Raw genomic sequence first — 15514 nt, 5'->3', positions numbered from 1 at the left:
GAGATATGACATACCTCATATGAGAAACAAACAACAACATTAAGTGAATTTAGTCATTTCTTGTCCAGATGTGGACACAGATGTGTCCACACAGCCAGCTACATCACCAGTACTGTGAGTGCTGCTGCGCCAGAGCAGGAAGAAGGCCAGTTTTTAGTGGAGCTATCCGTCAAAAAATAAGCCTTCCTTTCCTCTCGTTTTGGTCGTCTTCCAACAGAAATACAACTCCTACAACTAGCAGGAAACACTGGAATGATATCCAAGCTTCTAGCTGAGGCATCTAGTTAAAGCCCTATTATCCAAAGAGTCCATAATATCTAGCCAGAGATTTAACAGCAGCTTCTAGAGATCTGGCAAAACCTCACACACTGTAGAGGCACTCAGATTCCTTCTAGCGAGATTCACTGCTTTCTCGTCATCTTTTGTGCTATTCAGATATTTTTAGGAAGTAAAGCAGACAGTGGAGAACAACAACAAGAAGTTTATTAGCATGTTTAGTAGTGGGCTCGCTTGTATGGATCCGCATGGAGCTGAAGGCAAAGAAATTTCTGCTAAAAGGAGCCCAGGATTTTGGCATCTACCAAGCAGTCAAATCAAGAGTTGTTTCCAATAGTCATGGCATCGTCTTGCTCCATGAACCTGCTTCTGCCGGTTAGGTAAAGAGTACTTACTCATTTCCTCCTGCCTTCCTCAACTCCGGCATAGTCACTGACGTTCCAGTTGCATTAAAAGATTGTTTGTAAGTTGCTCTGTGCTGGACTTGTGCATTATCATCTGCTGTCAAATGCCGATGGGGCCGGGCAGCTTCAAGCAGGCCTTAAGCAGAGCAATTTGTTATGTCGGCACCTTGTTGAGAAGCACTTACTATCTCTAAGAACAAGTGCAACAGGAACGCTTCTTGAGAGAGAACCGCAGCAGAACAAGTGGCTTTCAGACTTTCTGTAGGATTTGCAGGGCCCTGTGTGTTTTCTAGCAGAAACACAGGCTCCTTTGTAGCAAGCACAAGCCTAACAACATGCTTCATTTTCTAAACAATCCTGTAGAAGCACTCCACAGGCGCTAAGCTTAAGGATACTAAAAGAAAGGCCCATCTAGAACAAGAAAGAAGAGGTCTCATAAGAACACAACTGTAGTGGCTCACACCAAAGCTTTCTTTTAGCCTGTTCTGCCTAGAATAGTGTCATAGCCTCCAAACGCTTTTAACTTAGGGATGTTCTCAGCCTGATGTGGTCCATCTACTTAGTAACCCTCTACAGAGTTCTCCATTAAGTATTTCTCCTCTCTTGAGCTAGAACTGTTTTGCATCCATAGCATCCTTTACCTAGCAGTTGCGCCATGCCTTAGCCCGGGCAAGGAAAACCACCTCCGCTTGTTCACAGGGAAGGTGGCTCCAGCTAGTTAGATTTGACTAACCAGGTTTCTGCACGGGAAGAGACACAAAACAGTTGGTACCTATTCCTTACGCAGGCTGAAGTATCAGAGCCTACCTCGTTCCTCGCAGTGGCCGTATTCCAAGTCTTTGATCATGCTTGTCGTCCTCTTTGAACCTTTTCCAGTTCTTCAGTATCCTTTTAGAGACCTGCAATGCAGCGTTTAAGATGTAGGTGAGTCATCTTTATATCAGACTGAGCTAGCTCACAGTACTGCTTAGCTTTTTTAAAGTGTATTAACAACTTAGGTTTACCCTTTGTAAAGAGATGAAGCCTCATCCAGTTTCACACACGTTCATCAAAGGGTGCTTGTGTGTCAGTGCTGGTCCGCTCCCAAAATGAAGTCATTTCCTGCAGTCAAGAGGCTGGATCCTGTACCATCGGTTATTTTGTGCAGCGCAGCAGATCAGTGCCAGAGTTTGAGGATCTTCCCTAACCAACAGCAGCAGGGAGGGGAAAAGACAAAACACACACACGCTACCCCAATAAGCTGAAACGAGCAAACCCTACTAAAATGTCACTTAGATGTTAAGGCGCCTCCTCTATACCTGTGCAAGCGTTAGGAGCACAGCATGTAATCAGCAGTATCAAATTAGACAGTGTCTGTCTTTCAAGGTCCCCACCCCGAGTACGAGAAACTGTAGGAGTCCCTCATATACATAATATACACCACAAGTCTAACTTTACAGCAAGGCCAGATTTGGTTAGTTTGCATCTAAAATTTAATGATAGAGGGAAAGAGTACTCATTAACTTTCTCTTTAAAGAACCGGTTTGTCTGTCCTTGGTCTCTTCCTAAAAAAGAAATTTTTTTTTACCAAGAGGTTTCTTGTGGCTTGACCATAAGTTTTCAATGCAAGTTTGCTAGTTTTATGTATTTAAAGCAATTAACAGTTGTTTTGCAAAGGCCAGCTGTTAGCAATTCTAATGCTTGTTTCTGCTTATTGGGGGCAGCTGGAAAGACACAAAACAGAACAGCAAGAAAAAGCAAGATTACTAGTATAACCATTATTAGCCTAGAATTACATTTTCCAGCCACTTCTTTGGCTTAAAAAATCTTTTACCAACTGCTAACACCAATATGAGTATTTTGCAAACCCAGATTAAAAAAAAAAAAAAATTAGCAACACAGGACCAAAGATTTACCTATTTTGCAATCTTGTCCATGTAAGAGATGACAAATATTTGTTCCCACTGCTTGTCTCCTCCTTGCCTGCTCCTTTTGTTTGCTCTTCATGCACCAGGAGAGTCTCAGGGATTCACTTCCTCTGGTGGCCTGCCAAAGCTCAAATTAGTAAGCTACAGGAAGCTGTCAGAGATGCATTTGTACGGCCAGGCCTTCGCTTCACTCCCAGGATTTCGTCTCCCACGGAGAACGGTATCTGCAGGGACAAATAACAGTTTATAGATGCAATTCACACAACTCAGAGCCCAGCTCAAAAATACTTACAAAGAAGCAACGCAGTGCGAAGTCACAACTGATATTTGTTCTCCTTAAATTAAATAATTATGTGAATAAACGACGAGAAAGCCTCTGTTATTTTCAAAATCATCTTCCCTGCTTACGTGCTGCAGAAATACTTAACTGTAAAGCAGGTGTATGGGCCCTTGGAGAAGGCACAAGGAACCTCTCATAGACTGCATGGCTTCCCACTGGTGGTCACTGATGGTCAGATCAGTCACAGAAGTGACTCTAGTATTATTTTCTCTACATATCTTCACACAGCACAGAGGCCAGGTATACACGACTGGGCTAATCCTTGATTTGTTTCACCTGCGTATAGCAACGGGAGGCTACAGCACTGCACTGCCTTCAAAGGAGTCTTTACACTGCAGCATAGTGCTCTGGCTTTTAATCCTTCACGTGGATAGGGGTGCACTTACCAAATGACCTATTGCTTTGGGCTGAAGAAGGTTGAGAGGCTGTCCCAAGATTTGAGGTCCAAAGTATCTCCCCCAACTGCTTCTCTCTAAAGCCAGCTCTTCTTGCAAGATCCATTTCTGGGGCAGTTAGGGTCAATAAATCTGTTGGTTTGTTTTAACAGCAGGGTGGATACTTCCCTCAGAGATTATATTTCAGTCCTTTATCTTATTAAGGGAAGATGTGTTTTGTCCATTAATCCAATTAGCTTTAGGATTAATAAGATTGGGCTTGCTCTGTTTCAGGAAGCACACAAATAGCAGTCAAGCATAATTAAACCTAAACTTGTAAGTAACGCTGGTAACAAGAGTGCTATTTCCCCGCATATTCTATTTATTATTTTTACAAGCTATGCTCTCAAATTACGCGACGTGAATTCGCGATTAGAATGCCTCAATTCATGACCAAAAAGAAAAAGGCTGCCCTGAAAATATTGACTTTCATATGTTTATAAAATTCTCTTTGTGCTAAATATAGGCAGGTAGGTTCCAGCCCAGAATAATGTTTTCAGTACTTGAGAGGAATCTGTTTGTTCAGTTATAAAGGCATGAAAAGTATTTGTCATTATTCTGACATCTGTCTTGGCAAAGCACACTTTCTAATCAGAGCTATTCACTTGCAAATTCAACTGCGGGTTTGGGTGCTCGAACACTAAACAGCTCCGTCCTTTAGATATATACAGCTCTTGGCATATTTTCCTGTGTGAGGACATATGGTCCTTAACTTTAAACAATGCTCTTATGTTACTGATACAAAAAACAGAGAAGCTTGGGGGGGGCGGGGAGAAAAAGAGAAAGCGGCTAACAGGAACAAACTCCTCTGCTAAGAACAGCTCAAATTACTGCAGTAGCATTGTTCTCATAATAACTTCTGCTGGGCAAAGCACAGCATGAGGATTTCTGATAGCACGAAGCAGGTGGTGGGGGGGAAGAGTTTACTCTCAGGCAGCCTCACCAACTCCAGGAGTTAATCAAAATCCGGAGCTGACAGTCAGCCATCTAGCTTTGCCAAGGGCTGGCGAGCAGCCTGCGCAGAACTACATTTCCCAGCGCTCCCACTGGGGAAGAGCGACTGGGACCCAGTAAGACAGCTGCTCCGCTGTTTGCTGTCGGAGCAGTGCTTCTAACCGAGGTCAGCGTGGGGCTCTCCTAGCCCGTATCTGCTGCTGGGGACCGCACAGAGCGCAGTAAGTGGGGACATCGTGGGGGAATGACAGGCCCAGATCCACCTCCCGCCGGCTGTACAGCGTGGGTGAGATTTGCAGGCAAGACAGGGGAGTTTGGGCTGGCCTCCCGAGATCAAGTTTTCACTGAGAGTTTCCGGTGATCCTAACCAAAACCTGGCATTGTGGTTCCTAGGAAAGAAGGGGTTAAACGCCTGCTTGCATTGCATTTCGTCCTTCCAGGTACAAGCTATTCCTCTTGCCCCCAGCCGGTCACATCCCGCTGCTCATTCCAGAGCGAAGTGCAGAGCTGTTTGTAAACTCCTCGGCTCAGTGCTGGCTGCTGCGCTGGAGATTTTCACACGCCAGGCTATACGAGACGTGGGGGCGGAGAAGTGACGGACACGTAATCGTCGCACCGCAAAATTGTTTCAGACGCGGTCTCTGCGACAGTCGCCATCCTCGCGCGTGTCTGCCCGAGCCTGTCGGCAGCGTGCCGAGTTCCCACTGCCGCGGCTGAAGCGCCGAGCGGGGACGCCGATGCTCTCCCCAGCGGCTTCCGCTTGGCTCCCCCGTCTCCCCGGGGATCATCCCGGTGGAGACCACCCTCAGCTGAGACAGTGGGAAAGAGGGATCCAGGGCAGAGATGTCAGAAGCCGCGAGGCAAAGCCTCCGCGCCGCAGGCTACAGAAGCTGCCTCCACGTACAGACAGGAGCCTCTTCTTTGGCACTGCTTGCGTGTCCGTAAATCGAAGCAAACATAACTTCCTCCTTAAAGGGCTTCGAGTTCTACGGCTGAAAAGTGAAATATTGAAAATAATCATTAAAGGTTATGAATCATAGTTCATTTTTGTTTCAGATGCGTGCTAAGAGATGGTAGCGTTTTGGGTTATTTTCTGACATCCTGAAGCTGAGTTCAAACTGCAGTCTGCGACTGCCTGAGCTGAAAACGTGGTAGGATCCTTTGGCACAAAAACCATTCATAGCTGGAGATGATCCAATTCAGCTGCAACTGCTGTCTCTCGTCTAACGCGGGGAATTCTCTTCCGCAGCTGATATTTTGTCTTTCATTCTCTTCTGGCACCAGTGCCTTTCCCACAGACCTACTGTGTGCTGCAATAGGACGTTCGGTTGGATCGAGGCCATTACAACTGTGTAGGAAACAAACAAGAGAGCAGCCACCTTCACTGCTCTTTTCCCCAGGGATACAAGGGTTTAGGACAGGAACGTTGAACCTAGTCTTATAGCAATTTCTGTAAGACCTTCTGTGCACACTCACGGATGGAAACTACCTGAGGTATCTTTAAATGGCCTTAAAAATTGCCTGAAACTGGGTGTGACGTGTGACTAGAGACTAAGACCAAAGTGATAATTTTAGAAAGCAGATGCCAGCATTCTGCAGACTCTGTGAGAGGGAGATTTCTGGTAGCAGTGGGTTATTGCACCTTTTAAATCAAACTTAACTTTGTAGGGCTGCTGCATTATATTCTATGTTTCTCTTTTTAGGTGGAGACAGCTACCTGTAGGTGTTGGTTATGGCTGCAATTTATCAAGCAGTGCGTAGAAGAGCTTCCTCTCTCTCCTGCAGGTTACACTCTACCTATGTTAGAAAAATGAGGTAAGTTCTCATCTGTACAGTGAGAAGACCAGAGTTTGGCACTTATGTCCACTGTCACAAGCAGCCCTACCTAAATCTTACCCGGGGGTTAATCTTTTACCAGTTCAGCAATAACATAGTAATGCTATGTGAGCTCTGTAAATGGTAACAGTCGAAATCTCTCCGCTCCCCTCACCACTGATAAGAACTGGTTCTCTCAGGCTGAAGCTCTGTTAATGAATGCCTACGCTTGCTGTCCTAGCTAAAGATCTCTTGAAGTACAAGGTAGACTTGAAGTGATGCTGCTCACCTCGTTTTAAATACTACTTCAAACAGTCTGTGCTGAAAGAAGCACACCCTTTTTCCAATGACTGCTTTTCCTAACTCAGGCCCCGGCCAGCTGGGCCCTAAGGCTTCAGCTTGGTCTTTACCCCTCACGTCAGTGTGACAGGTAGAACGCGCCCTGCAGCGATGCACGTAGCCCGATGGGAAGCGTATTTAACGTCTGAAGTGCTCAATAGCCTCGCCAAACGGGACTTAGAGCCATCCAGATTGGGGGGATAAAAGGGAAGATCGAGGTTTCCCGCACACAAATGATCGTGTCTATAAGCAGACCTCGTGGATTAAGAGACTGGGTTACTGATCTTCTCAGATGTCCAAGACCTGAGGCTACTTGTGTGGTAGTAAGAATTGCGATATTTTCTGCCACACGGCACCTTCGCTAGAGGCTACAGCTCACCAAAGAGTAGACTCAGCTGTCCAAAACTCTAGAAGCATGTGGAATACTTAAAATCTGTACTGCCCGTTCAGCCCCCCTGCTCTGTGCAAAATAAATGCATCCAAATAAGCACAACACAGGTAATCTCGACATGATCTTGAATTCATCTTCCCAATTCTTTTCTCACTGCAGATATTTAAATGAGCTAAAGGAAGACGATAGCCTTTGTAGACAAGCCCAGACCTCAGGAACTTTCTACCTCTTTCACAATCTCTCCCCCTTCCTGCAGAAAGTTGGGAAGAAATATTTGGTACCACAGCTCAGTGCAGCAGGTAAGCAGGTGTCCAGAAAGAAACACCTCCTGGGTCACGCAGCTGAAACGATACGGAGTCATTTGCAATAACCACCCCTTCCATGGGGGTTGAAAAATCTATCAAGCTGTGCAGGAACATCCTGCTCTATGCAGCACGCTATTTGTTAACAACCAAGGACTATTTAGAATGAAAACCTTGGCACGAGGACACAAGCTCGTGCTCTTCACACACGTACGGTATCAACGTATACCTGATCTGTTTTGGGATGCTCAGTTTTAAACATTTGGGACCATGCCTTCTGAAGAGAAAGGCCTGGCAGGAAAACAAGCAAGGTCTAACTGACAAAGATTATTTGGCGTAACGCAGGAGAAGTTTTCTTTGAGAGAAAGGTATCGGCTGGTGTAGGACAGAAACAGAATGGACAGCTGCTCCCCAAGCATTACACCATTTGCATCTTTAGCTTGACATGGTCAAAACTTCCAACTTGGAAAGGAGTTCCAGAGGAGGAAAGCCAGACTTTCGGTCTCCATCCAGGTGGAACCACTTGTCCGGTCCCCTCTTTCACATGAGCACCCTGCCTTGAGCCAAGATTGCGTGTGCCTTGAAGATCCAGAGAGAGCATGATGGTTGTATGAATTTGCTTTCATCACAGCTTTTTCTTCCCCTTTCCCCTGCTGTTTAGAGATGAAAAGGATCCTGGAGAAATTCAAAGAGACTGAACAGCGGATAGAGAAGTCGGTGCTGATCGGCTGTTCAGACGAGCACGTACCACGCTTTGCCCTGGATTTAGGTTGGGATGACTCCTCTTCCATCTGTGTCAAGCATGACGTTTGATGCGCTGAGACGAAGATGCTGCCTAGGCAGCATCCCTAGTCCTTGCTGGGTGAAGATTTACTGCCAAAAAGGACTCGGTTGAGTCTCTGTAGGAGCTGTTGTGAGCACGGCGGGTTAGAGCCGCAGAACTGCACTGCCGTTCCTGTGCGCGCGTTAGTAAAGGTGGGCTGTTGGCAGGTCACTTAACAATTGGGAATATTACCGCTAATGTGATGTCACTTCCACGGGAACTTCCAGAAATTGTATACCGGAACAATGAAGGGCGTAAAGTTGGGATAATAACTGCGATTTATGAGATCAAAGATTTTTTGTTGTTGTTGTTTTTTTTTAAACAGGAACCTTGGAAAAATCAGTCATTGAGTCTGAACTCAAGGGATCGTTTACTGACTTACGAAAGGCTCTCTTCGTAGTGGATGGGAAAGATTCTCCTTTGCTGGCTTCGGTATTGTACAGCATTTTTTACTTGAAGAGGTTGCGATTTCTAACATCAACCCTTCTCCTTGTCTCCCATATTGTTTTACGATTTAACACGTATTGCAGAAGTACCTACTGTACACTTTCAGTGACCTAGGTGCAAACACACTATAAATTACAGCAGTTTTCCCAAATTTGCGATCCCAAAAGCAAGCTGCAACGGAAAGAGAAACAGACAAGTGGCTTACAAATGACCACAGTAATTAGCCATTTAGCATCAACCTGTTGTATGTCCAGTGTGAAACATACTGATCTTATCAGTGGTCACAGCAATCCCAGTTTGTCCTCAGCTTCACAACTCTCAGGCACTAGTTTTCTGTAATCTTCTAGGCAAACTGAATCTCATGAACAAACTTATAGATCTTCTCTCAGAGCCGCTCTTTTAAAACTACTTACTTATAAGCTGTTACTGTGCAGATGCCGTAAGTTTGGAAGTCCTAAGAAAAGACCTGTGTGTGCAAATCATCTGTCCTGACCCATAGGTAGAAATAGCTCATGTTTCTTTTCCTGTGGTGCTATTTTTCAAGAAGGTATTCAGGGTTGGAGACTCCTTAGAATAGTCCATTTCCCATTACTACTCCCATTATATCCCAACAAAGAACAACTCCTCCCCACCTCCCCCGAACATGCTCAAATTTGGATGCTAAAGCAAGAAACATGAAACATCGATTGCAGAATATGCCATTTTTCAAAGCAGTGTCTGTACTTAATTTGCCTTTCTGAGGCTTCCAAACATCATCAGAGTTTATCCACATGACTGCATGCTGGGGAGAAGACAGCAAAGCATCATTCAGGGAGCCTGCTCTGAATCGTCTCTTTGCCCCAGGTATAAATAAGATTTGTGTTTCTCTCTTGGTGTTCGCAGGCCCAGTCCCTCCTCCGGTGGCACGATTCCCACTAGTACTGTGGCAAAACTGGGCAGCCCACTCAGAAAAATGTAGCTGGCAGCAAGCGTGTCTGCCACGCCAGCGGAATAACGTACTATCCACAGGTGAGCACCTGAACAGCAAAGGTTAGCTGTCTCTGTGGCGAGAAGGCAATGCTGCCGGGAGGGGAACCTGTAAAAGGCAGCAGGAGTGCTTTGCATGTAGCTGGGTGCTTTTTCTTTAGCTTTCATCCAGTGACCCTCAACCGGCTAGGAAAAGCAGCAATTTGCACTTACTTGTTTGGTCTGAACTTCTTGCTTTGCTTTTTGATGCATTTGCTAGATGTCTCCGGTGGTTATCACCCTGGTGTCTGATGGGAGCCGGTGCCTCCTCGCACGACAGCCCTCATTTCCCCGGGGGATGTACACTGCTCTGTCAGGCTTCTGTGACGTGGGTAAGGCGGTCTCCGGTCCAGCGCAGCGGCCTCGGACGTGCAGGGTGTGGGTCAGAACGGGGGAACATCAACCAAACGCCTGTTCGCAGAGAAGGATGGATGCATAGGTGATATCAGGGAAAAACCTATTGGATCTAAGTAGACTGGTATTCCCATTCAGACAGAATTCAAATTAGCTATATGTATCTGAGGGGAATGGGAATTACGGGTGTATATCAGTTGCTCTAGTCCCTGACAGTAAATACAAGTATAAGACCCCCCAAGCCAGAACCCCGGATACTTTTTTAGTCCATTTTGTGTCTAGTGCAGTCTGGCTCAGAAGAAAAACTACAGACCTCTTGTTACAGGAGGGAAAATGGCTTAAAAAGGGAAATGATGAAGAGAGGCAGCATTGTTCTGCCCACTAGCTGTATATAGACAAACTCAAAAATGTCTCTGATGCCTCTCTTTAAGGGAGGTAAGCATTGTTGATGAATTTAATCGAGCATCCTGCTGACAAGTGTTTCCAGGTCAGCACAGCCGGAGCTCCTGCATGAGCGGTCAGGGCTGGAACACACCTCAGAAATGAGTGTGCTAACATTTTCTTTGCCACGGTTTGCTGCCCTGAGGCCAGGCCGTCCTTACCTAACTTTGGTTGCTTCTAGGTGAAAACGTGGAGGAGGCAGTCCGGCGAGAGGTGGCAGAAGAGGTGGGCCTGGAGGTGGAGTCACTCTGGTACTCAGCTTCTCAGCACTGGCCCTTTCCCAGCAGCTGCTTAATGATAGCTTGTCACGCCTTGGTGAGGGCACAGCAGGCTGAGGTGAGCAGACTCAGGTTCTCCCCAGGCATTTCGCTGCCCGCCTTGCAGAGCAAAATCTCTTTCAGTCCACAGACTTTAGCTTGGAGAGCATCAGATCCTCTCTACATGCAGTTTTCCGTCGGCTTTCTCTACAAGCGAGGAACAAATTTCAGAACAATTGTATCTTCTGTTGCAACGCGCCAGATTTTGCACAGGTCACTGTAAATATACAAGCCCAGAGCCCAACACCCCTGTATTTTTTCCTCTCAACTTTGCAGAGGACGTACTCTCTAGTACTAATATCATATTTGCCATAGAACATGCCATGTTAATTGCTGTGCTCAGCCACTGGTACTTTGCAGGCCAGTGCCGTGATGGAATAGGGCTACCTGATTTGTGGCTTCCCTAAGGAAACCAAGACAACAAAGCACTGGTGGGTAGTAATGTCCTTTCCTCTACTGGCGTCAGCACTTAATTCAGGCATGGATAAAGCACTCTGGGCATTCTAGCATAGGATCTTTGTGGGTGCAAGAACAAGCCAGGTACCGCAGCCCACATTTAAATCTGATTTAAGGAATTGGTACTCTCTCAATTCTTTCCAGATCAGTATGAACAGCCTGGAACTAGAGGAAGCCCGTTGGTTTGGCCTGGAAGAAACCGTGGAGGGTCTCAAGAGAGAGCCCAGATCTTCAAAGCAAGATGATGGTCGTTTTTTACCCTGGTTCCCTCCCAAACAGGCCATTGCTCACCAGCTGATTTTTGAGTGGGTTAAGCAACAAACTTCCCAACCTTCTTAGGCGATCCTACCAGAACTACGAAAGCTCGAAACAAAAGCTTCCAAAGTTAGTGAAGGCAAAGTCTGTGTTACAGTGAGGACAGCACCAGTCTGATGACAGTCTTACACTCAGATATATAGACCTACAAAGCCATTTCTAAACTGATCATCCTCAGGCAATTCCATGTACAGTGGATCACCTTTGAGATCCCGTCACTTGCAGTAAATGTACAATAAAATTCTTAGTCCCAAAGCATCAAACTTATTGCGACCAGCTGCTGCTGTTGCCCAGCAAGCAACAGAACAGTGAGCCCCTGGCACCTCTGTCCCATTTTCCTCCATTATTATCCATCTTGGATGGATATCAAACGCACAATTTTTCCAGAAAAAAATAAAGGGACAGTGGCACTTTTCAGTGTTCACATCTATAAGGATCTGGAAGAACTATTGAAAAAAGAAAAAAAGCCACTGCCTGTATGCTTTCCCCTTCTTCTGTTTTCCTTCCCATTCAATCTTCCAGTTTCATATAAAACATCCTATTTTTTTTTGCAAATGTTAAGTGGGCTCCTACTTTGTTGAGGCATCTGAGCAACTAAAAATATCTCTAGAGGCACCATTTTCCCCACCAGTAAGACAGTGTTACTTCCATCCCAAGGAAGAGAGAACAGAGCTATCTGGTGGTAGAGAGTGGAAGAGCAAAACCTCCATGTAAGCATATTAGAAGAACCCAGATAATGCAAAGGTGAGAGGAAGCGCTACAAGAAAGAGAGAAAAGTCCTGAAAGGCACAATGCCTCTTACCCCGTGCCAAAAGTCTGTGGCTTGCCTGGAGAGCTGATCTCGTTTTACTGATGAAATGGTATCACTTCTCTGGAGGGAGAGTGCCAAAGAGACAGTCTGGGCAAGGGAAGCTTAGTAAAAGAGGATGTTTGATCTGCTGCTGATTCAGGCTGACACTCCTTTCTCTTGGTCAGAGTTTAAATGCCAAGATTGCAAAGCCATCAGTACAGATCCTTGACGGGGGAACAGGAATGTATTATTGACCGCCACCGTAAGGATTCATTGCAGGTGAAAGACCTTTTGAGCAATGGTACAAATCTGGAGTCATGACACCCAAGCAGTAAGTAAAAAAGGCGGCTTTCTCACACCGTTGAGACATGCTTTGTTTCCTCAGGTTAATTTTACTTTAGGAGGTTGGGAGGGGATTCTTTCAGGCCATGTGGCATGTGCAAACACCTTTCCCACCCTCACTAACTCTCAGTCAATAAAACCCACGTGTCAGAGCATGTCTTCCATGTTTGTGAACTCAATCTGCCAGTCACCCTGGTAAGAATGTGCTCTGGTACAGCCACGGGCATTGCTTCCTCCCCTCCAGCCCAGCCAGCCACACCACAGGACCCACACACCACTGAACTTAACTGCAGCACTCCTGCATCCAGTTCCCTTTGAAACGTGTCTCGCTGCCTCTCTTCATAGTCATTCCTCCTGCGTTCTCTCCCGTCGCACCATTTTAATTCCCCAGCATTTCTCTCTTCCTCTCTCATCTCTGGAGTCTGCCATTTTCATTTTCAGCCTCAGTCCTTTCTTCCCCTTCTCTGCAGTAGAAGATACTGAAAAGTTAGATACCCGCCAGCAAGATATTCCCGCTTCTCATCCTCCTTCCTACTTCTCCTTAATGCCTCCCCGACTCACCCTTATGTAGTTTATTAATGTGCCCTGAGCTTGCTACCAGTGTACAACATCCAGCTCGATGTACTCACTACTTTTTATTATCCACACGTGATCTGTTCTCCCAGTGGCAGAAAAAAGGACTAAGAAGTAAAAGCAGCAAAAAGTAGTACATATGAGTGAAAGGAGGAACGGCTGTGCGACTTCTGCAGTAATCTGAGCTTTGTGTGGTTTGTTTTTGTACTTTCACAGTACGTATTTGCAGTGTACATCTTTGTCAAACCAGCCACAGAGTGATCAGATTCAACATCAGAGAAAATTCACCTGTATTTGGGAAACACCGGTTACTCTGCTTATTAAATGATGGTTTTTAACATCAACACGCAGGCTATCAGTGAGCTCTAACTGAAAGAGAGCAAGTACTGACTGACATCAGCTCCTTCAGAACCGTCCCTTCTACATTGCTGATACAGACACGTCTTGGTAGGGTGTCCCTTTGGGGTGTCGTGGGCACCACCAAGGTTTTGAGACACAGCATAAAGCAGGCTGGTCGCAGGCGATGTGATCGTTACTGCTCGATGCCGGTGGGCCAGACACTGCCCAGGCTGAGGCTGCTAGGTATCCACAGACTTCAGGACAACTCGAAGAGCTGCAGTCCATCTCATGCTCTGACTATACCAGGCTTTTTCAGATTTCATCAGTTACTGCCTGTTTTCTACAAGAAGAAATTTAAGAGGAAAAGCAAAGCTATTTTCTCGTTTGTTTGCGTCCGTGACTCACCTTTTAAAACACAGTTTTAAATGTCTGCGTCTTCCTTTTAATTATCAATTAGGAAAAAAGTTTTTCAATCTACTTAAATACTTGGTTTTTGTAGAGCAAGAACAACGTTAAAGCAGTTTTCCCATCACATCTTTTAAAGGTCCTCAAATTTTAAACTGTTTTTAAAAAAATCCTTAATCCATACCCTTTTGACTTAGGTATGAAGCCATAATGGTGGCCTCTCTTCCTGATGTTAAAAAAGCAGGAATGATTATAGGCAATACACATCTATGAACAGGACAGAAAAACAAGATGAGAGAGACATTGTTCTCACTTGCATTTGCCTCAGAAATCTGGCTAAAGCCTGAGTAATACTCACTGCAGTCAAGACAGAACATGCTCCTTAAAAGCAGGTGACCTGGAAAAAGAAACAGGCGATTCCTGACAGACGCTTCTTCAACAAAACACAGCAGGGCTTTTCCATGTAAAAGATTTCAAGCAGGCAAAAGGGACATAGCAACATATTTCTCTCTAAAACTCATCCGTTAAATGAATCCTCTTTGGGGACACTTGGCTTGTATAAATCAGAGACTCCACTGCTTTCAGAGACTGCAAGGGCTTGGGACTTGCAGCAAGACCTACCTCTGAGAAGCGGTCAGCCTGTGGCATTACAACCCAGTTGTTTACAAGTATTATCGGTCAGCAGGAAACACGGGCAGCTATAAAATAATAACATTCATCTGATTAATTTGAAATAGCTTTTCAGAGAGCAATGCAGGCAGGTTCAGAGCAGCATTCCACCCACCTACCAAAAGCAGCAGGGCATGAAAGTTAAGTTTATCTCCAACAGGTGCCAGCAGAGGATTAAAGTAACCAAACCACACGACACAACTTGTCTATCTCTGACTGAGGGAGCTTAGAAAAGTCTTACCTGGAAATGGTGTGGACTGAGAATATTTGTTTCACTTACCGCATGCTCTTCCATCACCTTGGGCTGCTCTGCTGCTGCACGGAAAGGTCACATTTTCCTACGCGGAGGGGTACTCATCCATTGTGAATGGCAGAAAGTCTGACTTCAGCGCTACGGGTCAAGGAGGAAGCTCTTACATCAAGAATTACTTCACCTTAAAACATGCTCTGAGACACGGTGGACACATGCTGAATCTGGTGTTTAGCCTGAGAGGACATGAGCACTTAACGGAACGCCCTGACAACATGACCGTGTTAAAGTCATTTTTCAGGTAACCATGAACAGTTCAGCTCCGGCAGCTGCAAGGGACAGGTTGTCAGAACAACTTGTAATTACACAAATGCGATTCCTGTGCTTTAGTCTGAAGCGCTGCTGAAATGAATTCAGCAGCCCCAGCCTTCAGCTCACATTTAAAACTTCTTCACTTTTCAACTTAGCAACAGATGGCAAGCAGCTGCGTAAGGGGAAAAAATATTGCCTGATGTCATTCATGCAACAATGCGTACACCTGGGAACGACTGAGCACCACCAAACCTACTTCTGTTAAAAAAAAAGGCCAAGTTGCCAACCTGGAAATGGTGCAACTTGCATTTTCTTAAAGAGTCACCAGTGGTATTTTGTAGACAATCAAGTGCACTCACTCAGCAATGTCCAGAATCATCATTACATGGAGAAACTGAAGTTGGCACCAGCTACCACAAACATGAGAAAGATCACAGAGGCAGAAGCACGAAGCCTCCCCAGCTCCCTCACAGGGAGGGCAGTATTGGCACAGGAACAGAAAATGCTGATACAA

General features: G+C 45.6%; 1 protein-coding gene and 1 long non-coding RNA gene across 2 annotated transcripts; one reads left to right on the top strand and one right to left on the bottom strand.

The window, feature by feature from the left end:
- Positions 1 to 217: 217 nt before the first annotated feature.
- On the bottom strand, positions 218 to 10691 carry LOC142084054 (uncharacterized). The gene is made up of 7 exons (XR_012674229.1): positions 10394 to 10691; positions 9612 to 9848; positions 7087 to 8603; positions 2576 to 2811; positions 1685 to 1862; positions 1488 to 1579; positions 218 to 1091 (listed from the first exon to the last, which is right to left on the bottom strand). It is a non-coding gene; the product is annotated as an uncharacterized LOC142084054 (long non-coding RNA).
- On the top strand, positions 6048 to 11497 carry NUDT13 (nudix hydrolase 13). The gene is given in 8 exon segments (XM_075154106.1): positions 6048 to 6130; positions 7020 to 7159; positions 7824 to 7931; positions 8311 to 8417; positions 9315 to 9440; positions 9658 to 9769; positions 10414 to 10568; positions 11150 to 11497. Coding segments are annotated over 8 exon segments (1026 nt in total). The 3' UTR covers positions 11345 to 11497.
- The last annotated feature ends 4017 nt before the right edge of the window (positions 11498 to 15514 follow it).

The sequence above is a fragment of the Calonectris borealis genome, chromosome 7 (assembly GCF_964195595.1).
Source record: "Calonectris borealis chromosome 7, bCalBor7.hap1.2, whole genome shotgun sequence".
Lineage (NCBI taxonomy): Eukaryota > Metazoa > Chordata > Aves > Procellariiformes > Procellariidae > Calonectris > Calonectris borealis.
The sequence above is the reverse complement of the archived record's forward strand: the minus strand, read 5'-3'. Positions and strand labels throughout refer to the sequence as shown.